Raw genomic sequence first — 24,970 nt, forward strand, 5'->3', positions numbered from 1 at the left:
AAGTGGGCTAGCCTGACGGTGGTGGCGCTCGCCTTTAATCCCAGCACTCAGGAAGCAGAGGCAGGTGGGTCTCTGAGTTCGAGGTCAACCTGGTCTGCATAGAGCTAGTTCCGCGACAGCCAGAAACCCTGTCTCGTTTCGATGTGTTTGGGTGCTTTTACTTGGCGATGAGGGTCTGTCTTTTTTTTTTTTTTTTTTTTTTTTTTTTAAGCGGGGCCTATTGTGTATCCTTGGCAGCCCTGGAACTCACAAATCCAGTGGTGGTCGACTGAGTGTTGGGATTAAATGCGTGCGACACGCTAGTCTCTAGTACTCCGACTTAAATATAATTTCATTTAGGTGACAAGGCCTTTTCTCTTGCTTTACTTTTGCAGGGAAAGCGATATGCTTGCCAGTGCAGATTCCAGACGTTCAGTTAGGTCCCAAATGTATGGCAGGCGGCGGCCAGATCAATAGTTCTAGGAAACCCAAACCTTAGGGAAAGATTATCAAGCGAAAGAGAACAAGAGATAATCAGTGCGCTGGACTCACTCCTAGGTCCGCTTTGTGAGGCTGTAAAAAGCAAGCTGGGCTGCTGTCTACCTCACCCTCCTGTCCACTCCAGGGCTGCTTCTGTCGCTGCATTCAACTCTTCTGATGTTCACACTATCTTAAATCACAGATCTATGAGTGGCCTCACTGTTTGTTTACCAAAAGCCCACCATACCCACCATTGGACCATCTCAAAGATTTGGGGCTCTGATTTTTGCTCTAGAAGGCCTCTAGGACTTGTGTGTGTGTGTGTGTGTGTGTGTGTGTGTGTGTATTTATATGTATGAATGTGAGTGAGGGTCCCCTCGAGATGGCTCAGCAGGTAGAGAAGGCTGCTGCCAACACTAACAACCTAAATTCCATCCCTGGGACCCCATGGTAGATGAAAGGAGAGGACTGACCTGCAAGGTGTCCTCTGACTGCCCCAAATGCACTGAGGCACGTGCAGGAAACGTAAATAGTTTAGAAGTAGCCAAGGATCTACTAATGGATAAACTAAAACTGCCTCTACAGTGTGGAAAGTTCCACCACCATGTGGGAAATCTCTAAATTCAGGCTTCTGGGTTATTAGACCAGCTCCAGGTCTAATGGCTTTTCCACCTAAGCAAGATAATTAACCCCTCTTAGTCTGCCCTCCCTGCACTTGCCCCTCCAACTCCAGTGGAGACTGAATTTAGATCCTTGTGCTTATGCTGTAGGCAGCCCTGCTTGATTTGTTGTTTTAAATTGGCTAAATTGGTCTTGAACTTACTACTTTGGCCAAGTAGGCAAGCATTGAGCTTGTGAACTTCTGGGCTCAACTTCCTACATGTTCTTCCATGATTAGCAAACTCATAATGTCTATAAAATATTTGTGGTATGCCAGGCAGTGGTGGCGCACACCTTTAATCCCAGCACTCGGGAGGTAGAGGCAGGCGAATCTCTGTGAGTTCGAAGCCAGCCTGGTCTGCAAGAGCTAGTTCCAGGTTAGGGTCCAAAGCTACAGAGAAACCCTGTTTCCAAAAAACAACAACAACAACAAAAATGTGGTATAGGGCAGGGTGTGGTGGTGCACCCCTTTAATCCCAACAGTCAGAAGGCAGGAAGATCTCTTGAGTTCAAAGCCAGCCTATAGGTTTACACATGTCACAGTGTAAGACTAAAGGTCAGAGGACAAATTTAAGGTGTTCTTTCTACCACGCAATCCAAAGATTGAACACAAGGTCATCAGGCTTAGTGGCAAGCACCTTTACCCACTGAGCAATCTCACTGATCCTCAAATGAAGTTTTTAAATAAAACTTGAGTTTTACCAAAGCCTAACCATGAGGGATAAGAATTAGCCAACTTCAGTTTTCTCTACCCTTACTCTATTATGTAAGGTAGAAGAAATATTAAACATTTAAGGTCACTGCCTAGGGAAGAACAAGTTTAGCAGAAGACTGGGAAATCCAGCTAGGCAGATGGTCAGTCAGTATTGTCCTTGTGCAGAAGAATGAGAACCCGAGTTCAGGTCTCCATCACCCATGCCAAAAAAAAAACAAAAAAACAAACAAACAAAAAAAACTGGGTACCATACCAATAATCACAGAGTTGGGGAAGTAATCCCAGAATTGGGGAGACAGAAAGAAAAATCCTAGGTTTGATGGCCAGATAGTCTAGGCAAATTGACGACCCTTCAGATACAATAAAAAGCCCTTTCTCAAGTGGCCTCCAACACCTGTATCTGCAGCCAACAGTGAACATCTCCAAAGCCTAGCCATATAAAGATAAAACCTGAGCCTTACATAACATGTTCTGTCCTTGCTTGAAAAGCAAAACCTGGAAGCATCAGAACCAGGTACAGTGGAATCTTAGGATTTCAGATTGGGAATTTAAAATAACTTGATAAGTAGGCAGGGCAGAGTGGCACTCATCTTTAATCCCAGCACTTGGGAGGCAGAACAGACGGATCTCTGACTTTGAGGCCACCCTGGTCTACAGAGTGAGTTCCAGGACAATCAGAGCTACACAATGAGGTTAGGAAGGAGACACGGGGCTGGAGAAATGGCTTAGTGGTTAAGGGCACTGGCTGCGCTTCCAAAGGACCTGAGTTCAATTCCCAGCACTCACATGGCAGCTCACAGATGTATATAGCTCCGTTTCCAGGAGATCTGGCATCTTCATACAGAGATACATGCAGGCAAAATAGCAATGCACATAAAAATAAATAAATTTGACTGGGCGGTGGTGGCGCAAGCCTTTAATCCCAGCACTCGGGAGGCAGAGGCAGGTGGATCTCTCTGAGTTCGAGGCCAGCTCTGGTCTACAGAGCAAGTTCCAGGACAGGCTCCAAAGCTATAGAGAAACCCTGTCTCAATGAAGGAAGGAAGGGAGGAAGAAAGAAAGGAAGGAAGGAGGAAGATAGAGGGTATTTGGAGGAGTTGAAGAGAAATAGTGGGGGGGTATATATGATCAAAGTACACTGTACAAATGTGTGAATTTTTCAAAGAATATTGTTTGGTTTGGTTTTTTATGTTTTTATTTTTTGGATTTTGGGGACAGGGTTTCTCTGTGTAACAGTTCTGACTATCCTGGAACTTGATCTGTACACCAGGTTGGCCTCGAATTCACAAATACCCATCTGCTTCTGCCTTCTGAGTTCTGTGATTAAAAATATGAGCCACCATAGCCTGGCAGAAATGCCTGTTTTAGATTCCTCAAGTTTCCTGAAATCATTTAGCCCATTCAATTCCAACTCCATGATGGCCTATAAATCCTGAGCCTCACTGGACAAAGGAAATGTCAGTCAAGGTAATTCTTTAAGACATTACCATGGTTACTAGAACCCAGCACTACAGAGTAGACATTCTGAGAAGAAGGCACCGAGATGGCTTTCTTCAACTTGCATCTATTAGGATATCAACATTCCCTTCGGAATAAAAAGAAAATCACAACTGAAGAAACAGGTAAGGAGAATCTAGTGTTCTGGGACAGAGGGTCACGCCTTCCCTAGTCACCTCCTCGTCATTTCCTTTCCTAGCAGGCACCCTAGAGATGCATCTTTCAGTATCAGCTGTCACCATAGTTAAATTACACAGCAGGGACAGAAGCCATTTGACTTGACTTTCTGTTACTTCATATTCTTATTAAGATAAACACTTTGTTCAACCAAATGATCTAATTCATCTAGCCAGCATTAACACCAACTAATCATGGGTCTGTGGTTTATGTTGGTGACTAAGGGCACAAAGATGGATAGAAGAAAGCCTCTACTACTGTTATTAGTCACAGCTTTCTTACAGAATGAATACATGTGCATATATAAAGGGAATTTATTGGAATGACTAACAGGTTACAGTCCAACTAACCCAACAATGGCTACCTGTAAATGGAAGTCCGAGTAGCTGCTCAGTCCCACAAAGGTGGGTGTCTCAGCTGGTCTTCTGTGTATGCTGGAATCCCGAAGTAGGCTCCAAATGCCAGTAAAGGAATGGGCATGTTGGGAAAGCAAGGGCAAGCAGACAAAGAACAGATGAACCCTTCCTTCTTCCAGTGCCCATATATAAGTTTCCAGTAGAAAGTGTGGCACAGGTTAAAGGTGTGTCTTCCTGCCTCAAGAACTGGATTAAAGGCATGTGTCATCCAGCCTCAAAATCTGGACCAAAAGCCTGTGTCTTCCTGCCTCGGGATCCAGAACAAAGGCCTGTTGTCTTCTTGCCTCAAGACCCTTTTACAAATGTGCCCTTCATTTCTGGATTGTAGTTTATTATTGATATAGTCAAACTGACAACCAAGAATAGCCATCACAACTATAGAGAAGCTGACTATCTGATGAGGAAGATAAGTAGTCATATAAAATTTGTAATATAGTATATGAATAAAGTAAATATGGACTGTTAACCTCAAAGGAGTAAATACCTGATACTATAGAGTTTTAAAAACAAGCCGGGTGGTGATGGCGTATGCCTTTAATCCCAGCACTCAGGAGGAAGAAGCAGAGGCAGGCAGATTCCATGAGTTCGATGCCAACCTGGTCTACAGAGTGAGTTCCAGGACAGGCCCCAAAGCTACAGAGAAACTCTGTCTTGAAAAACAAACAAAAACAACGAAGGAAGACTTAAGAGACATTCTCATAGGAAATGTCTCCAGAAACAAGTGTGAAAGTTGATTGAAGTTAATCAGGTAAATAAGAAGGGAATTAGCACTGAAAAGGGAATAGAGACTTAGATCCATATTAAGTAAATCCCAAGAATTTAGACACAATGATGGGTAAAGTAGGTACTAGGAAGCAGACCTGGAAAACAAGGCCACGGCCAGCTAATTGAGGATGCTACCAACCATAAGAAGTATTTTAACTTTATAGAGAACCATTGAAAAATTTTAGTGTATATTTGATTACATTATATTTACAATGCCTGTCAGGCCTCATAGAGATGTTGCAAGATTTTTTTTATCACAATGTGAACCCCAAGATTGCATTAGTTACTGGAAAAATACCTGTTTCTAGTGATGTGGCTCAGCCCTAGCACATACCTTTAATCCAAGAGCTTTCTTCTTGAATATTGTAAACAGGATCAAAGTTAATCGCAGTTCAAGTGCAAAGCAGGCAATCGGTTGACAGGAAGTGAACATAGAATTATGAAGAAAAAACATAGAAAGCAAGAGGGAGTCAGGAGGATGGATAGAGAGATGCACGGGAAGTTGAAGGGAGAGACATCCAGTTTGAGGAAGGTGGTTGGATACAGTACGGGAGAAGGAAAAGGCTTCTGGGACATTGCCAGAGGAGGAAGATCAGCTGGGTGCTTTCTCTGCCTCTCTGAGCTAGCAGGCTTCCACTCCGGTGTCTGGCTCTGAAGTCTTTATTGTTAAAATCAAACAATTGAGATTTTGTTAAAAACAACATTTGGGCAGAGTAGTGGTGGTGCAGCCTTTAAACCTAGGACTCAGGAGGCAGAGGCAGGTAGATCTCTGTGAGTTTGAGGTCAGCCTGGTCTACAGAGCGAGTTCCAGTTCAGTTAGGACCGTTACACAGGGTTGCAGAGGAACCCTGTCTCAAAAAAACAATAAATAAATATAAATAAATAAATTTGGTGCTCTAACTCATGGCACAACCACACAGACAGTGAAATTGTGCCAGCTGTGGACAAACTGAGAAGCCATCAGATTTGGTAAAACACCTAGGTAGTCCTCAAGGAAAGAGTCAAATAATATTAAAAGTAAAAAAACTTTTCCCACATTAAGGATGGGAAATATCATAGCATGGGGCATTAGGACCCAGTATAATGCTACTTTAGATGACTTGAAAATAAAAGCAGAAAATGAAAAAAATCAATGACTTAACTGAGGTTGACATAATACCAATTATAATTACTACCAATCTGGTAATTCATATTTTATCCTTAATAGCCATAGTGCTTTTTGTGCTAAATATGAAAAGTGGTTTGATAATTGTGCCAAATATGAAAAGTGACAAGGCTTGACAAGATACAAGCCTTAGAAAGACTTACAAATGAAAATAAGAAAAATACTCAGACACAGACAGAGGAATTAGACAAGAACCTACCACACCACTACATGATAAAATTGAAGAGGGGCAGCCCAATGTTGTTAGAAAACCAACTTTAGTTTATCCAATTACTGTACAAGAATGACCAGCAGGGCTGGAGAAATGGCTCAGAGGTCAAGAGCATTGCCTGCTCTTCCAAAGGTCCCAAGTTCAATTCCCGGCAACCACATGGTGGCTCACAACCATCTGTAATGAGGTCTGGTGCCCTCTTCTGGCCTGCAGACATACACACAGACAGAATATTGTATACATAATAAATAAATAAATAAATAAATAAATAAATAAATAAATAAATAAATATGTTTTTAAAAAAAGAATGACCAGCAGGTGATAGGCACTCCCAAAGTTATGAAGAAGTTAAATGGAACCCTATAGAAATGTTATCTTTGAAGAGATTTAAGAAAGCAGTCATTTCTTATGATATTCATTCACCCTGTGTAAAGCAGATGTTAAATTCATGGGCAACTCAGAAGAGAATTATCCTCTAAGACTAGAAAGATTTGGCAACAGCAATATTGGAACCTGGTCCTAGTTACAATGGCAAACATGGTGGAAAGAGGAAGCTAGGGCCATTGAACAACAAAACACATAAACTTGGCACAAGCTAGAATTATCTGGAAGGAGGGAACCTCAATTGAGAAAATGCCTCCATAAGATTTGTAGGACGTTTTCTTAATTAGTGACTGATGGGAGAGGGCCAGGCCCACTGTGAGTGGTGCCACCCATGTGCTGATGGGCCTGGGTCCTATAAGAAAGCAGGCTGAGCAAGCCATGAGGAGCAAGCCAGAAAGCCTCACCCCTCCAGGGCCTCTGCATCAGCTCCTGCCTCCAGGTTCCTGCTCTGCTTGCGTTCCTAACCCAACTTCCTGCAGTGATAGACTATGATATGAAAGTATAAGTCAAATAAACCCTTTCCTCCCCAAGTTGCTTTGGTCAAGCCCAGGTGGTAGGAGGTAGAGGCAGGTGGACCTCTCTGAGTCCCAGGCCAGCCTGGTCTACAGAGCTAGTTCCAGGATAGCTAGGGCTGTTACACGGAGAAACCCTGTCTCGAAAGATTAAAAAAAAAAAAAGAGGTTGCTTTGGTCATGTAGTGTTTCATCACAGCAACAGTGACCCTGGCGAGAACAGTCCTCTACGAGATGCTCCTATTTACCCACTGTGGTGTGGTAGCATCAGAGGCCAGAGCTTTGTCCAAACTGGTGGCCTAGATAGAATTTAAGGCTAGAGGAAAGACTGAACTGCAATTATTCTTGCCCACTGCTTACTTCCCCTAGCTTCAGTTTTATACATTCGGGGTACTCCTTTAAGATACAGACTGTGCTGGGGTGGGGGTGGGGGGGCTGGAGAGATGGCTTAACGGTTAAGAGCACTGGCTGCTCTTCCAGAGGATCTGAGTTCGATTCCCAGAATCCACATGGCGGCTCACAACCATTGTAATGAGATCTGGCGCCCTCTTCTGGCCTGAAGGTGTACATGCAGTGCACTCGTACATAAAATATAAATTTAAAAAAAAAAGATACAGACTGTGCTGGGAAGATGATCGACCGTGATGAAGTGTTTGTTGTGGAAACATGAGGACCTGAGTTTGCATCCTCAGCATCCACATAAGACGATGGGGCAGAGCACAGCTGTAAACCCAGCACGGAGGGGTATGAAGATGGGCAGACCTGCAGGGTTCATTAGCCAGCCCGAACCAGAAGGGTGAAGTCCAGGTTCATTGAGAGACTATTTCGAAAAATTAAGGTAGAGGGAACTAGAGAGATGGCTCAGAGAGATGCTCTTGCAGAGGACGTGGTTCAATTCCCAGCACCCACATGGCAGCTCACAACCATCTGCAATTCTGGTCAGTCCAGCAGATTCAACACTCTCTCCTGGTCTCTGCAGGCACCAGACACACAAAAAGTGCACAGACAAACATGCAGATACAGCAATCATACACATAAAAATTAAATTCAAAAAGTCAAAGTGGAGAGCAATAGAAGATACCTGAAGTTGGCCTCTGCCCTTCTCTCTCTCTCTCTCTCTCTCTCTCTCTCTCTCTCTCTCTCTCTCTCGAATTGGAATTGCAGACAGCTTTTAGCTATCATACAGGTACTAGGAACTGAACCCAGGTCCTAACTAACGTTTGATAAGTAACTATCAAACTATGTGTACTTAGATTTCTAAACATAGAATGACTTTCTTCAAGCCGCATGCATAGTTTCTATGGATGAAGAACTCTAGGTTGGAAATCTTCAAGGGGTAGCTTTACTACTTTAGTTTCCTGTTAGGAGCCTTTCTGAAACTTCTAGATTTCTATTCCCTAGTGTTCTGAAACACTGTGATGACAGAATGTAATGTAGCTCGCTCTTCATGCTTTGTGACAGACAGTCCTGGTTCTTCCGTCCCAGAAGTCCATGCTATTCTTTCCCAAGGAATCTTGTTTCCTTTTTATTGTTTCCTCACCCCTACTTTTTCAAGTTCTCATTTTTACACTATAAAACTTCCTGAGTTGATCATCTAACTTATTAAATCTTTCCACATGTTTTTATTACTACTCACTCGCTAGGCTTCTTCAATATCATCTCCCAACGGCCACTGTTTCCATTCTACTACTGTATAACAACTTACCTAAAACATACAGACTTAAACCCATCAACATGTCTTTCCCCGGTTCCAGAGAGTCAGGGGCAGGGGCAGCTTAGCTGAAAGACTGCATCTCTCTTACGGCTGCAGACAGAATATCAGAAACAACGATCATGTGTGGACAGATTCTGGGCTGGACAGAGGAGCCATTGCTAAGATGTCTGGAGGCCAAAGCCTCTCTAGCAATGAACAAGACAACTTAGTTTCTCTCCATATGAGTCACCCCATAGGCTTCCTACATGTGTCTATGGCAGCTAACTCTCCCTTGGTGTAAGAGATGGATGGATGGATGGATGGATGGATGGATGGATGGATGGATGGATGCATAGACAGACAGAAGATAGATAGATAGATGATAGATGATGTATAGACAGATGGATGGATGATGGAAGGACAAACAGACGGGCAGGCGGGCAGGTAGGTGGATGGATGGATGGATGGATGGATGCATAGACAGACAGAAGATAGATAGATAGATGATAGATGATGTATAGGCAGATGGATGGATGATAGACAGATACAGCACACAAATGAATTTTTATGATCTAGTCTCAGAAGTAATGGACACTTTCATTATCTTTTTAGTGCACTGTTGTTTGGGTCTTAAATGTCCCTCTTATCTTCATTGCTTAAAAGCTTAGTTTTCTGGGCGGCACCATGTGGAGATGATTGAACCTTTGCACTGACTAATAAAACATCTTTAGGTCATTGGAAGTGCTCAAAGGGATTATGGGATCTCTGCTTCTTCCTCTTTTGCTCCTTAGCAACAAGGTCAGTGGTTTTGCCCCACTGTGTACCACTGCCATAATGTATTTCCTCACTGAGAGGATACACAGTCTTGTAGTCATTGACCAGAGCATCCAAATCTGAGATCCAAAATGAAATCTTTTCTCTTTATAAGTCAATTATCTCGGGCATTTTATTCCAGCGGCAGAAAGTTAATTAACACAACTTCTTAGAAGAGAGTCACTGCACCAAGCCTCAAGGGAAGAGGAAACAAACATCTGTTTTGTTTGTTTTGTCTGTAGCTTTGGAGCCTGTCCTGGACCAGGCTGGCCTCGAACTCACAGAGCTCCACCTGCCTCTGCCTCCAGAGTTAAAGGTATGTGCCACCACCGCCCAGCAGTAGACATACCTTTTAGATGGAAGACATCAGAGCATCTTGACTTGGTCATTATTGGAGTTTCTAATTATCTAGGAGGTGGTGTCTCAAGATCTCCAGTGCAAACCGGATGGTGGCGCACACCTGTAATCCCAGCACTTGGAAGCAGAGGCAGGCGGATCTCTGTGAATTCGAGGCCAGCCTGGTCTACAAGAGCTAGTTCCAGGACAGCCAGGGCTGTTACACAGAGAAATCTTGTCTTGAAAAACAAAACAAAGCTAATCTCCAGTGCAAACCTGAAGCAGGACAGTGTCAAATCCTACATATGCTGCTTTCCCACACACATACATAGACTTCCCCTGTTATAAATTTCACTTTATAAGTTCACACAGTACAATATTAATAATAACCAATAAGAATTAACACTTATAGCAATATGCTGTAATAGTTACTTAAAACTTTTCTGGGGGCCATGAAACAGCTCAATCAGCAAATTGCTTGCCTTATGAGCACAGCAACCTGAGGTAAGGACCCAATTTTTAAAAACTAACTAACTAACAAAGCCAACTGCGGCGGTACATTCTTGCAGTTCCAAACATGAGAGGAGGAATGAGTGGGTCCTCTGGAGTTTGTGAGCCAGCCAGATAACCTAGTCAGTAAGCTGCAGGCCAACAAGAGACTTGAACTCAAAAGAGATGGGCTGGTGAGGTACAGTTAAGAACACCAGCTGCTTTTCTTAGGACCTGGTTTCAAACCCCAGCACCCACACGTGTCTGTAATTCCAGTCCCAGGAGCTCTAGCGCCCTCTCCTGGCCTCCGCAGTCACCAGGCACACGTGTGGTGCACATACCCCACACAGGCGAAACATCTGAGTAGCAGAACGAGAGGAGCTGGAGAATGAAGGGGTGAATCAAGAGAACTAATGCGTATTTTAATTTTCAAGAACCATTTCCCCCCCACTCTGGTTTCCCTCTGTGTATACTTTCTTTCTCCATGCCTAGGATTTGAAGTTATTTTTTCTGTTTCCAGCAGTAGCTCTACTTTTCTGAGTCTTTTTGCCATGAACTTATTGATGTCTGTGTTTTTCTCATTCATTAACTAATCTTCAAATCACTGGCAATCCTCGGCTCTCCGTTCTGTTTAGGAGGTGACAGAAAAGAGGATGTGGGGGCTCAAGGTTGCAACCTCTTTTTCTGGGGGTGGGTGGGTTTTGAGATAGGGTTTCTCTGTGTAGCTGTGGCAATCCTGGAACTTGCTCTGTCTCATAGAGATCTACCTGCCTCTGCCTCCCAAGTGCCAGGATTAAAAGCCTGAGCCACCATCACCCAGCTTCATGACTGTAATCTCAATATGCAGGAGGCTGAGGCACAGGGTTAACACAAGACCCAGCTATATGCTGAGTTCTACTCCATCCTAGGTGACAAAATAAGATTCTTGTCTTGGGACTGAAGAGATGGCTCAGCACTAAGAGCACTGGCTGCTCTTGCAGAGGACCTGATTTCAATTCCCAGCACTCACATGGTGGTCCACAACCACTTGTAATTTCAGTTCCAGGGGAATCTGATGCCCTCTTCTGGCTTCTTCAAGCACTGAACACACAGGATGCCCAAACATACATTCAGGCAAAGCACCCAAACACGTAAAATAAAAAAGACTCTCACCAGGCATAGTGGTGGACTTTAATCCCAGCACGGAGAAGAAGAGCAGACAGATGTCTATAAATTTGAGGCCATCTGGTCTACATAGTGAGCTCCAGGACAGCCAGAGCTACATAGAAAGACCCTCTTTCAAAAACAAAAAAAAAGAAGATGCCAACCAAAAATAGCAATAACAAAAAATTCTTAAACTCTATCTCTTTACCCTAACCATTTCTGTTTGTCTTCCTCCCTTCCTTCCTTTCTTCTTGATTTTTGAGGCAAGGTCTTTTTGTTTTGTTTTGTTTTGTTTTGAGACAGGATTTCTCTGTGTATCTTTGGCTAGCACTCACTCCGTAGACCAGGCTGGCCTCGAACTCACAGAGATCTGCTTGCCTCTGCCTCCTGAGTGCTAGGATTAAAGGTGTGCGTCACCATGCCTGGCTTGAGGCAAGGTCTTAATATGTATTTCTGGCTGCTCTAGAACTGGCTATATAAACCAGGCTGGCTTCAAACTCCTCTTGCCTCAGAAGTGCTAGGATTAAAAGGGTGGGCCACTACACCTTGTCTATTTGCATTTCTTAAGAACAGCTATGCACAGCACAGATATTTTGCAAATTGTAGCATTCTTTTTTTATCATTGTAATTGTTTACTATAATTTAGCATTCTTATATCATCTATTTATCTATAGTCCAATATCCCTATTTCGCCAGTTGTCACATTAATGTCCTTCACAGCGGCAAGTTTCCTACAAGAGTCTAATTAAAGACTGAGTTCTGCATTGGCGAGCATGTCTCTTTGGTCTCTTTATGTGAAATGGCTCCACCGCCTTTGTTTCATGGCACTGACATTTCTGCACACGGCAGGATATTTTGTAGAAGGCTCTTCATTTGTGCTTGTCTGATGTTTCTCATAATTAGATCTGCTCTAAGCATTGGGGTGGTGCTGGGGAATATTATTTTAAAGTGTGTTGCTTTTGTTTATGCTGCATTTGTTTAACCCTGTGAAGCTATAATTCTTTACCTGTCTAAAACACCTGATGGTCTAATAAAGAACTGAATTGTTGGATTCCAGGCATTTCCCGGCTCCTCGAGGCACTATGCAGGACTGTTTACCCAACCAGTCTAAGCTTCCTGTCATCTCCTCTGCTCGCTCCACCAGCTAGGGGAATTAGCATAGAAAGCCTTATCATCTATTGGCATGGTAATTCCACCTGCAAAGAAGGGTTCTCACAGAGGCACCTGCCATGTCTGTCATTGCAGCTAGCTCAGCACCCCCTGCTCGGAAATTCCACCATCCGGTGCCAGGCGCCCAACACCTTGATCTCACTCCCTGCTGGGATGGGAGTCTCCTCCTTTGGCTCCAAGTATTTAAACCTGGAATTTCGCTGAATAAAGTTAACATTTACCTTTTGGGCAAATGATCCAGGTCTCTCTGTGTGTGTCTGTTTTTAACTCCTAGGACATTGTTCCAAGCTCACGGTTCAATAAGGGAGGTGCGCACCCGTGTCAGGGAGTAGGGGCTCTCAGAATTGGGTGGGACACTGAATGGCCAATAGTAAGTCAGGAGCAAGGATAGGCGGGGCTGGCAGGCAGAGAGGATAAACAGAAGGAGACCTGAGGAAGAGGAGGAGCAAGAGAATAAGAAGAGCAGGATGCTAGGACCCAGTCACCCAGCCACACAGCAAGCCATGAAGAAAGAAGAAAAAAGAGGTATACAGAAATAAAGAAAGATAAAAGCCCAGAGGCAAAAGATAGCTGGGATAGTTTAAGTGAAGAAAAGCTGGCAAGAAAGAAGCCAAGCTAAGACCAGGCATTCATAACTAATAAGCCTCTGTGTGTGATTTATTCGGGAAGAGCCCAAAACATCACATAGCAAGGTGGGGGCTGAGAAGTGACATCAGAGCATCCAGTCGGGGGGGAGGGGGAGCGCACGATGTTATTTTATCCCATTATTAGTGGTGTTAGCTTTGACCACTAAGGTGTGTAGTGGTTTTGTAGTGTGTCGAGTCACTACTATCCTTTTGTGAGTGATAGTACTTTCTAGAGTGATACTTAGCTATGGATTCCTTTGGGGATAGTACTGGGACCTCTCCTATGCGCTCTTAGCAACATCTCTAGCCCTGAGATGATGCATAGAAGAAAAGCGTAAACAATTCCCTTGGATGAATGGGTGAACAGACAGACAGAGCATGGGAGCCAGAAAGATGGCTGGGTGAACAGACAGACAGAGCATGGGAGCCAGAAAGATGGCTGGGTGAACAGACAGACAGAGCATGGGAGCCAGAAAGATGGCTGGGTGAACAGACAGACAGAGCATGGGAGCCAGAAAGATGGCTGGGTGAACAGACAGACAGAGCATGGGAGCCAGAAAGATGGCTGGGTGAACAGACAGATAGAACATGGGAGCCAGAAAGATGGCCCATGCGGTAAAGGTGCTTGACTCCAGGCCTCCAATGAGTTTGATGGCCACAATTCACACAGTGGAAGGAGAGAACAGGCTCCCTCCATGGTCCTTTGGCCTCCACACACGTGCAAGCGTTGTTACTATTTTACTGTCAGCTATTAATTTCTTACCGTGCATACTCTATAAGTTAAACTTTAGTCCGGGTATGAACCCCCAGACAAAGAAAGCGTGGTGCGTACGGCACTGCCGGCAGACTCAGGCATCTACTGGGTCTCAGCGCAGACTTTCTCACAGAGAGGGACGAATATGCTTCCACCCAAGCAGCCTGACTGTGGTCCCGATCACCTGCACTGGCTCTTCAGGCTGTTCTACAAGCTCAGGTCAGCCGCCTTCTGCCCTGGTCCCTCGGCCAGCCCTTCACCAGCAACAATGTAAGGGAACCTATTCATAGTCGCTTCTCTTCCCTAACAGGCTTACTACCGTCGTATATTTTTATCACAATTTTTTCTTTGAAGGATGGGTTTTTTCCTTTCTAGTGGGTGTGAGTGTATTAAACATTCAGCTCAGAAGAGCTTCCTCAATATTCCCTTGTCACAGTCATAAGGAAAACTCACAGAGTTGACTCAGCCCATGTAATAAGATATTCTCCAATCCCTGGATCCTCCCTTTCTTTTCTTCCTGATATATATCTATATATATATATATATATATAGATAGATAGATAGATAGATAGATAGATAGATAGATATAGATATATATAGATATATATATAATGGCTTGGAGAGGTGGCTTAGTGATTAAGCCTGAGGACCCACATAGCAGCTCACAACTGTCTCTAACTCTAGTTCCAGGAAATCCTGATGTCTTCCTCTAGTCCCCAGGGACATTGCATGGTGTTCATACACCGAGGTACACACATACATATAAAACAAAAATAAATTTTAAAAAATATACAAATCAGGACTGGAGAGATGACTCAGAGGTTAAGAACACTGGATGCTCTTCCAGAGATCCTGAGTTCAGTTCCCAGCAACCACACGGTGGCTCACAACCTTCTGTAATGAGATCTGGTGCCCTCTTGTGGTCTGTGGGAATGCATGCTGACAGAACACTGTATCCATAAAGAATGAATAAATCCTTAAAAAACAAACAAACAAACAAACAAACAAAAAACAAAGAGGAAAGGGGTGGGGAGCAGTCTCCCGTCTATCACCTTTCACGGCAGGGCACTGGCTTTAGCGGGTACCAGAACAGTGTAGTGTGAAAGCTACCTCTATGCGGGTTTGCACCACTTCTGTTCCCTCAGCTGTAATGGAGATGTCTGCCCCGTCTGTTGCAGAGATTAAACAACGTGAGCCATGTGTGATGACTCATGCCTGTAACCCCAGCACCTGGCAGGCAAGGCAAGAAGCCTGTCTCGAGTGAAAAGGGCAACTCAGACTAAGCGGTGAGTTCGAGGACACATGGAACTTAATTATTTACATGTAGCATATAAACGGACTGAGGAAATAACTTGGCGGGTAAAGCGCTTGTAAGGAAAACCTAACAACCTGAGTTTTGTATGAGTCCCTGAACTCACACAAAAGTCTGGCGTAGTCCGTGAGCACTCCTATCGCAGAGACAGGAGAATCTGTGGCAGCACGTGGTTCAGTCAGCCTGTGTATGCAGAGGTGAACAAGAGATGCCTTGTCTCTAACAAGGTGTAAGGCAAGAACTAACACCAACACCCAACACACACACACACACAGAGAGAGAGAGAGAGAGAGAGAGAGAGAGGGGGAGAGGGAGAGAGAGAGAGAGGGAGAGAGAGAGAGGAGGGAGGGAGAGGCTTTCCTAATCTTGCCTGCAATGTCCTCTGCTCATAATCCTCTAGGTTTCTTGATCTCTCAGAGCCAGGTTGGTAACAAACTACACCGGGAGACAAGCTATGCCACCTGTGTGCTCCAGCAGAGGGCGCTGCAGGTCTAGCTTGCCAAACAGGAGCGTGTATGGATGGCACAGTTCAGCCAAGAACTTGGCCAGAGACTCTCTGCTTTTGTAACATATCAGACAACTAACTGTATGGAACTGTATCGTGAAACCTATGCATACTTGTAACTGATATGGGCCACTATATTTCAACCCCAGGAAACTAGACGGGGAGATGTTCACACTACTCAAGCAGGATTGAAGCCTCCAGAGTAGGCCCATTTCCACACTAATGGCTGTCTATAGACAGCAGATCTATAGGGGTCTTTCCTCACTTTTCTTCCCCAGTCGGCTGCTCCAAGTCACTGAGAGAGTGACCCAGTTCTTGCTGTTTCCAATGCTGACTTTAGGAAATTACATCCTACATTCAGAAAAGCTCAGCAACCTTGGGCTCTCCCTCTGAGTCAAGGCAATGATACCATATCCCCTCTCCAACTCAAGTCCGGTCCAGGTGAGCAAACACGCTTGCCGAAACCTCCCACCCAGCTGTGCACATCTATAAAGGGACTGATGCTTCCCGTCCAAGTTCTCCATCTCTTCCGGAAGCCTCGATGGAGCTATTTCAAGGAGTGGTTGTGTATGGTCAGAAAGAGTCAGGTCCCTGGAAACTACTCGGTTAAATTCATGTTTCTGCCATGCATGAGTCTGGGACCTCAGGCAAATGACTGAACTTCTCCGTGTCTCTGTCTCCTACTTTCTAGTGCCGTGTGGAGTGCATTAGTATTAGCAATCTTTATCTCCAGAAAATCCACTTTACTTAAGTAGTCTGAAGCACTAAGTCCCTGATCGTGCCCCATCTGCTTTCCCATACTCAGAATCAGCAGGCACGCCATTGAAGATGCAAAGGCAAAGAATTGGCAAACATGGCAAACATACCTTGAGGATCTGGTTCCCTGGGCTCATGTCCACTTCCTCCCAAAGCGTAGATAATTACCTTGCATCAGGGAAGACAGTAAGTACAAGACAGCCCTCCAGACATACTTCAGCATTATCTTAATATGCCCAAGCCAATTTCAAGGATTTGAACTACAATTTGATATGACCTTGCAGATGGCATGATTTGTTTATTTTTAATTTTATGTGCATTAGTGTTCTGCCTGTACATATATGTCTGTGTGAGGGTGTCAGATCCCCTAAAAATGGAGTTACGGATAGTTGTGAGCTACCATCTGGGTGCGGGGAATTGAACCCAGGTCCTCTGGAAGAGCAGCCAGTGCTCTTAACTGATTAAGTCCCCTCACTTTTCAAATTAAAAAATCATTTGTGTTCATATATGTGGTCTATATGTATATGATGTGTGTACATGTATGTGCAAATGAGCATTCCCGTGCTCACATAGAAGTCAAAGGAGGACACTGGATGTCCTCTCTTTACCTTATTCCTTTGAGGCAGGGTGTCTTGCTGAACTTGGAGATCCCACTTTTTAACTAGGATTGCAGTCAGCAAGTATCGGTGACCCCTATTTTTGTCCCCTCAGTGTTGGAGTTACAGGTATGCTTGGGGCTACACCTAGCCCTTTTCGTTGGTGTGAGGATAGGAGGATAGGAACTCTGGTTCTCACGTGTTAGCACAGCAAGCTAGCCGGGCGGTGGTGGGGCATGCCTTTAATACCAGTACTCGGGAGTTTGAGGCCAGCCTGGGCTACAAGAGCTAGTCCCAGGACAGACTCCAAAGCTACAGAGAAACCCTGTTTCGAGAAACAAAAAAAGAAAAAAAAAAAAAGGAAAAGAAGAACACAACAAGCTAACACTCATAACTGGTGGGCCAGCCAGGCATTTCAGGAGTATTAAGTACAATCCCATAGCATTTTCTCTCATCCTGTTCCTGTACAGTAACAGTATGTGGTATTACTGTTTGTAACCAGCATACCGAGACAACTGGAAACAATGTATTGGATGCTGTCATCTCTATGACCCAAGAACCTGAAACCAACCCTTCGTCTAGAAGCCAGGCTACAAGGAGTTGCTGAGTCTGTATTCTTCAACTGAAAACACTGGAGCCAACCAGCCTCGGTTCCAACAGAGGCATTGAGCCAAGGCATGGATAGATAGCTAGATCCTAGGACTATCCCTGACTCACAGGACAGTGTATAGTACTGAACTCTGCATCATTAATTAGGATGAATACCAGATCCACCAAAGTACTCTCACATTCCCAAGGATGTCTTCAGGGTGCAGTCAAAGCATCATATGTAGCTGTATGGCAGCCCTAACTTGCGGCCTAGTTCTAAAAGAAGTTATTTGCAGTCGGTCCTATCGATCATCCAAGCATCGTTCAGGACAGGACATCAACTAGTTGTGTGAAGAACCTCTGTTGGTCACCTGCCAACAAGATGTTTATTCGGCTGCCCTGCCGCAGTGGAGTTTACTCATTATGGCCTTTATTGGGAACGTTCCTCAGTGACCATGACATGCTTCTTACCCTCCCTTGCCACCCTTCCTCTAAGGAACCTTTTCAAACCTGGGCATTTAGCGGGGGAAGCTATGAGTTACCAAGAATATCTCCCAGTTTGACAAAACGAAAACTGGAAGAAACCAACCCGAGGAGCAAGTGGCAGGCATCCAAGTGGGTGAAACTGTCGAACAGACTCCAGACGTAGCTGCCGTCCATATGGGAAGCTGGGAGCCTGCTGCTTGGACTCTTAGAAATACCAGAACATCGTCTGGTTGTATCGTAAGAACAGTCTGACGCCTAAGGGCCAGACGGCGTTCTTGCTTGTCACCTGTGTTTAGAACCATAATTTACTCTCAGCCCAGATCCCGACACCCACTGGGAATACGCTTGCTGTTGCTCCTCAATCCACCACTATTTGTCCACGGACATATTGCTACTTTTACCTTGCCTAAAGCTCAACAACCAGCTCAAATAATACCATTTCCAGGAGGTGGTCCGTCCTTGCTGGAACCTACGATTAAGTACAGATCAGCGCCAGCTCAGGCCAGGGTCCCAGAATGGCACTCCTGCAAAGTGCTCAGGACTGCCAACCCCTCTTACATCTCCAGCTTCACAGAGGGCACATTTAAACTGCACCTCACTCTGGTGGTGTCGTCTCAGTTTTGGAATATTCACGATTTCCTTTGGAGGACAGAAAGGAGAAGGATGGAGATGACGAATGAGGCCAAGGGAGAGAACGGAGGGAGGCGATCAAGTTGGGAAAGAACTGCACAGCAGAAGTAGCACCCTCTCCCTTGAGATGAGTCAGCGATCCTCAGCAGTTTCCAGAGAGAATGCTAAATACTGATCTAGTCCCTGGCGAACACTAACAAGAAGGAAGAGTAAAAATCTGAGCGAGTGGGTGAGAGCCATGGCTCTGTAAAAGCAGAACAGAGACACTTAGAACATAGATAGAGAGCCGGGATTTATTAAGGACCTAGCTAGGGGACAAGGGCAAGGGGCCTAGTTCCTCTTTGTGCCTTGGGTGACAACACGGGCGGAACAGTCAAAAGGAATCTTGGAGTCGTCCTAGACAGCAGCCTTCTTTTCAGCCCCTGACCAAGCTATGCTTTTCTACATCTGAGCTGTCACAACCCACTCCTCTTCAAGGTTCTAAGGTGCAGACGGTCGCTACTGCACTGGACATGGAGGGCAGGGCTGTCGCCAAGGACATAGTTCTGTGTGCTGCTGGGATAAAGGAAATGCCCCAGTGACCAACACCAGCAAACGCTCCTTGCAACCTCGTCTTTGCTTCAAAACATAAACCGTGCCTTAAATCCCAGCACTCAGGAGGCAGAAACAGGCAGAGCTCTGTGAGTTCAAGACCAGCCTGATCTACACAGCAAGTTCCATCCCAGCCAGGGCTACATAGTGAGATGCTGTCTCAAAAGAAAATTAAAATTTAGATGTGTTTAAGCCTTGCCTGCTTCGCCTAGCCTTGGGAGGCCAGGTGAGGCAGAGCCGGTCTTCTGTGATATGCAAGCTCTGCTTTATAAGAGCTAATTCCTGAACATGACAGATACCGTTACTACACGGCCTTCCCAGACCCCACCCCTCCACCCATCCTTCTCTGCATCACCTAACACTCCAGGTTCTTCTCGCTGACAGAAAGCATCCTCGTTCTCCAACACTTCTGAAGCATTTGCCATCCTGCAGCCTGAAGTATCTTCCTGATTCTGCTTAGGCCCAGTAATTACTAATCCACTAGGATTTAACAATAATTTCCCCTTTCAAACCAGTCTCGGGAGAGTCTACATCCAGATTAGAGACCATTTTTGTTTTCACCTGCACTAGTCCTAAATATCTATCCAGAACCCTGAGGCTAGTGGGAAGCCAATCAAAATCTGGGAGTCAGAGAGGAGGGGTGAGGGATTCTTGTGAACACTGAGTTCTTCCTCCTTCCCCTCTATCTCTGGCTTGATAACTTGACTCCTGGGATGCTGAGAATTGAATGTCAGGAGCTAGGAAAGATCCCTGCTATGTACCCTGTTGGCATGGAGACCAGGAAATCAAAGAATAAAGTAGCCCCATTTGCCAAGTACTCAAAATGAGCCTTCTCATTTCAGACAAGAAGGATGCAGGGTCCTCGAGGTTTCCACCGATTACCTCAGAAGACGGTAATTACTCCGTACACCGGAATAGCCACATGCGCTATCAGGAAGCCGTACGAAAGGCGTTGTTAAAAACATGTGAGTACCTTGGCAAGGGAAACAAGAATGAGTCTGGGCACCTAGAGAATGACAAGGATGTCACATGGTTATGGGGACAGAGGATGTTGTACTGTTTTATATACTCCCAGAAATGTCGTGACAAGGACACAAAACTGAAACAGTGGAAGAATTTGGTGTATTGTCACACTGCACCCGCTGAGGAGTAGAGCCAGCAACAGTAATTTGAACTGAGCTTAGACACCAAACAAGTTGGGTGACCTTGGGGACATTCCTTTGGCCATTGAACCTCTCCCAGCCACTTGAAAATGGGAGCTCTTTAACTTTGTCCAGAAAAGCAAGTAGGACAGACTGTCAATGCACACAGTATGATGTAGGAACTTTTGGGGAATTGTGTTCTCTAAAGAAAGCCGTTCTTGGAGCTGGAGAGATGACCCCATGGTGAAGAGCGCTTGCTGCTCTTCCACAGGCCCCAAGTTCAGTTCCCAGCACCCACACAACAGCTCACAACTGCCTGGAAAGCCATCCCCAGGGATCTGACACTCTCCTCTGGCCTCCACAGACTCCCACGTGTGGCAAACCCTCCACAGACACACGTGCAGACACAAAGCCATCCCCAGGGATCTGACACTCTCCTCTGGCCTCCACAGCCTCCCACATGTGGCAAACACTTCACAGACATGGGTGCACACACAAAGCCAGCCCCAGGAGATCTGACACTCTCTTCTGGCCTCCACAGCCTCCCACGTGTGGCAAACACTCGACAGACACACGTGCAGACACAAAGCCATTCCTCAAGCTGTACTCAACCTCCTTCCCTCACATGTTTCCCTCCTCGTTTAGTCAATGCCAATTCTGTTTCATTAGAAAAACAGTCACAATCCGTATTCCATTTATCTAATACTCTTATCATGACAAGTGTACAGAAATGAGCAGATCACTGTACTAGAGGCTACAGAATGGCAACTCTGGATGTTTGGGGACTATCTTACAATTCCAAGACAGCTTGGAATTATCTTGTATTGTCTTTGTATATTAATGTTCCAGTTGCAGCAGGGTCCTATGATGTCACCACTATGAGTCAGGGACTCTCCCAGTAGTGTCTCTTATATCTCCGGGACTCTGTGATTACTTGAAATCCGTACCCCACCCTGGAAGTGGGGATTGACCGGAGTCTTTCGATGCATTTCACTCCACCACTGGCTCTGTCATCACTCTTTCTCTGTGTTCTTATTTTGAGATGGGCTTCCACTAAATTGTTCAGGCTTGAACTTGTGGTCCTCCTTCAGCCTTCCAGGTAATGGAGATTAGAGGCCTGTGCCACAGGTTAGGTCAAAATTAAAGTAAAAAAATTAGAGATCAAAATAGGCAAGATAAGGAAAGGGGCACTTAAGTTATTTCTAATAGCAAAAAATAATTTAAAGTTTATTATTAACTAATAGAAAAACAACTAGGTAAAAGTGTAACATTTAATCAATTAAGGATTTAAAAAATTCTCAAGACTACAGAGAAAATCAGAAAATAATAGGCCATAATTTGATCTTAAAAATATGAAAATTGGCCTGGCAATGGTGGCACACGGTTTTAATCCCAGCACTTAGGAGGCAGAGGCAGGCGAATCTCTGTGAGTTCGAGGCCAGCCTGGTCTACAAGAGCTAGATCCAGGACAGGCTCCAAAGCTACAAAGAAACCTTGTTTCAGAAAACAAAACAAAACAAAACAAAAAAAGTTGGCGGAGCATGGCAGCACGTCTTTAGTTCCAGCATCCAGGAAGCAGAGGCAGGAGGATCTCTGTGAGTCTGAGGCCAGCCTGGTCTACATAGTAAGTTCCAGGACAACCAGGGTCATGTAAATGGATCCTATTTCAAAAACCAAAATAACTAAATAATTATAAAAACATCAGATAGAAAGCAACAGAGGAAGACACTGAATATCACCTCTGATCTCACGTGCACAGACAGGAAGGAGTGAGCACACCTGCACACCCGTGCACACACACTTCAGAAGATAGCTCAGTTTATATTGCAAGCATAAGGACCCGCATTTAATCCCCAACAGCTATGTAAAAAGCCAGGCTCGGAAGTATACACTCACGACTCCAGAGCTGTGGAGGGCACAGGTGTACCTCTGGGGGCCGGTTGGCTGCCCAGCCATCTTGGCCTAATCATTGAGCCCCAGGACCTAGTGATGGACTTTTCTGGATAGCTTCTTGGGAACCTCTGCCCCTCCCCACATATACCTGTAGGTACACATGTACATATACACATGTAGCTGTTTAGGTGCACCTTCACAGACACAAGCACCTTCTACACCTGCAGACCTGTGCCTTCACACACACAAGCACCTTCTACACCTGCACATCTGCACCTCCACACACACAAACACCTTCTACACCTGCACATCTGCACCTCCACACACACAAACACCTTCTACACATGCACAGCTGTGCCTTCACACACACAAGCACCTTCTACACCTGCACAGCTGCACCTCCACACACACAAACCTTCCACCAAACTTTGAGCAACAGGAACTTGATAACACCTGTGTGTAGCATCTCAAAGTGGAGTGGTACCATTGGTTAGTTTCAGGGAATTCCCTGGAGTGAGCAATGGAAAGCATTATTTCAGACCAGGGAAATGAAATGGGAGAGGACAATTCAAAAAAGGTCCTTGAATCACGCAGTGGTGGCACACTCAGGAGGCAGAGGCAGGCAAATCTTTGTGAGTTCAAGACCTGCCTGGTCTACAGAGTGAGTTCCAGGACAGACAGGGATGTGACACCCAGAAACCCTGTCTCAAAACACCAAAACTTCACCACTTGAGTCAGTAGACCTCTCTTGTACACTTCCCAATGGGCTGACTATTTATTTTCCATCTTGGCACATCTTAGAGACAGGTTTACTTAGCAGCAGGAAACACCAAGATTAAGCCATCTGACCAGGAAGTATGTGAGATGCTGGAATCCGGAAGGGAGGTAGGGTGTAGTGAACACCTTCCCAGGACCTCTCTCACTGGTCACAGCAAGTTTCTGGACTGTGCTTTTTATCCGGAGACAGAAAATACAAGGGAATCTGGCGAAATTCAATTACCTGCCTTTCTTTCAACTCAACCAGTCCCCAATCAGGTCTTTCGAGTCCCAGTGACCGACGCTCAGAACTTCAGCTTCTGGTGGACCGACCATTCAAGCGTGCGTCCAGAGAAAACCATACCATGGATCCAGAGTCCACGCCATTGTCTTATTAAAAGCCCAATGACCAGGTTAGGCTGAGAAGGGTCGGTGGGGGGGGGGGGTGGAGAGGCCTGGGGAAGTTCTTTCTCCTCACAGTGAAACCTATAGTTAAGCTCCACTTAAGCTGGGTGTAGTGATGCACACCTTTAATCCTAGCCCTCAGGAGGCAAAGGCAAGTGGATCTCTGTGAGCTGGGAGCTCAAGCCCAGCCTGATCTATATAGAGTTTTAGGAAAGCCAGAACTACATAGAGAGACCCTGTCTCAGAATCAGCGGATAGAAGAAGTTTGAGTCCTATCAGGGAGAGTGGACCTCAGATCCTGGGCAGTGTGGTCTCCACACAGTAATTTGAGATCTGTCTACTTTGTTTTATGGGTGAGATTCTGAACAGGCACAGAATCAATGTCTCTAGCATTCCTGTGGGTTCTTGAAGAGGTCTACTCCAACCAGCATCCTCCTCAGCACCTCTACCTCATCACCCCCGCCCATCTGCACAGAGGCAGCCATGAGGACCATTGTTAAGGATGCTCCCTTCCCTTTAGCCTGACCTGATTGAATCTTGAGACATTCTCTCTTTTCCAGATATATGGATCATTCTATTCTCAATGACAAAATCTTCACTCCGTATTAAGGAGGACACGCTTGCAGGACAAGACGAAAACTGGAGGGAGGGCAAAGAGGGGTCAAGGTGGCCAAGTCTTCAGATGGAGACGAGAAGGGGGAATCGAGGGGTAGGGGAAGCGAAATAAACAAACTGAACTAAAAGGCATTTCTTCACACTGGGTGTGGGAGGTAGTGAAGTCATCCTACGGTCCCTGACTCCTTGAGAGCAGGTATGTGAGATTCCTGACGAGGTCAGATCTTGGCATGAGAGGGGTGAGGGGTCTGGAGCACTGAGAACAACCACAGAGGTCTTGACCCAGTGCATGAGAGGGGTCAGAGTCAACGTCTGGGAAGACACATCTTATGCATGACAGGGTCAGAGTCAACATCTGGGAAGACACACTAATGCATGACGGGGTCAGAGTCAACATCTGGGAAGACAGATCTAATGCATGATGGGGTCAGTCAACATCTGGGAAGACAGATCTAATGCATGACAGAGGTCAGAGTCAACATCTGGGAATACATGTCGAATGCATGATGGGGTCAGAGTCAACATCTGGGAAGACACATCTAATGCATGATGGGGTCAGTCAACATCTGGGAAGACACAGCTAATACATGACGGGGGTCAGGGTCAACATCTGGGAAGACATGTCGAATGCATGATGGGGTCAGAGTAAACATCTGGGAAGACACACGTCCTCATGTGAAAAGCCTTAAGTGGCCACACTCTCTGAAGAC

The 24,970-nt window shown here is 45.3% G+C and overlaps 1 protein-coding gene across 2 annotated transcripts; it reads left to right on the forward strand.

The window, feature by feature from the left end:
* Positions 1-238: 238 nt before the first annotated feature.
* On the forward strand, positions 239-24,381 carry Spmip11 (sperm microtubule inner protein 11). Of its 2 annotated transcripts, none has more exons than XM_048444690.3 (4): positions 239-3,456; positions 20,292-20,414; positions 23,509-23,653; positions 24,206-24,378. In XM_048444690.3, the coding sequence occupies exons 1-4, from the start codon at positions 3,378-3,380 to the stop codon at positions 24,252-24,254; spliced, it is 396 nt and encodes a 131-aa protein (XP_048300647.1). In that variant the 5' UTR covers positions 239-3,377; the 3' UTR covers positions 24,255-24,378. The 2 variants fall into 2 exon arrangements, with proteins under 2 accessions (XP_048300647.1, XP_087755368.1); XM_087899242.1 differs by lacking the exon at positions 239-3,456 and adding an exon at positions 13,040-13,130 and having other exon boundaries at positions 24,206-24,381.
* The last annotated feature ends 589 nt before the right edge of the window (positions 24,382-24,970 follow it).

This window comes from Myodes glareolus, chromosome 19 (genome assembly GCF_982192425.1).
Source record: "Myodes glareolus chromosome 19, mMyoGla1.1, whole genome shotgun sequence".
In the NCBI taxonomy this organism is placed as follows: Eukaryota; Metazoa; Chordata; class Mammalia; order Rodentia; family Cricetidae; genus Myodes; species Myodes glareolus.

What these genes read in the sequence shown, in the direction of transcription:
- Spmip11 (XM_048444690.3), top strand. Translation starts at nt 3,378, where the DNA reads ATGGCTTTCTTCAACTTGCATCTATTAGGATATCAACATTCCCTTCGG. An exon ending in AATCACAACTGAAGAAACAG is followed by an intron (nt 3,457 to 20,291) that starts GTAAGGAGAATC and finishes TTCTCATTTCAG; the next exon opens with ACAAGAAGGATGCAGGGTCC. An exon ending in ATTAAAAGCCCAATGACCAG is followed by an intron (nt 23,654 to 24,205) that starts GTTAGGCTGAGA and finishes TCTCTTTTCCAG; the next exon opens with ATATATGGATCATTCTATTC.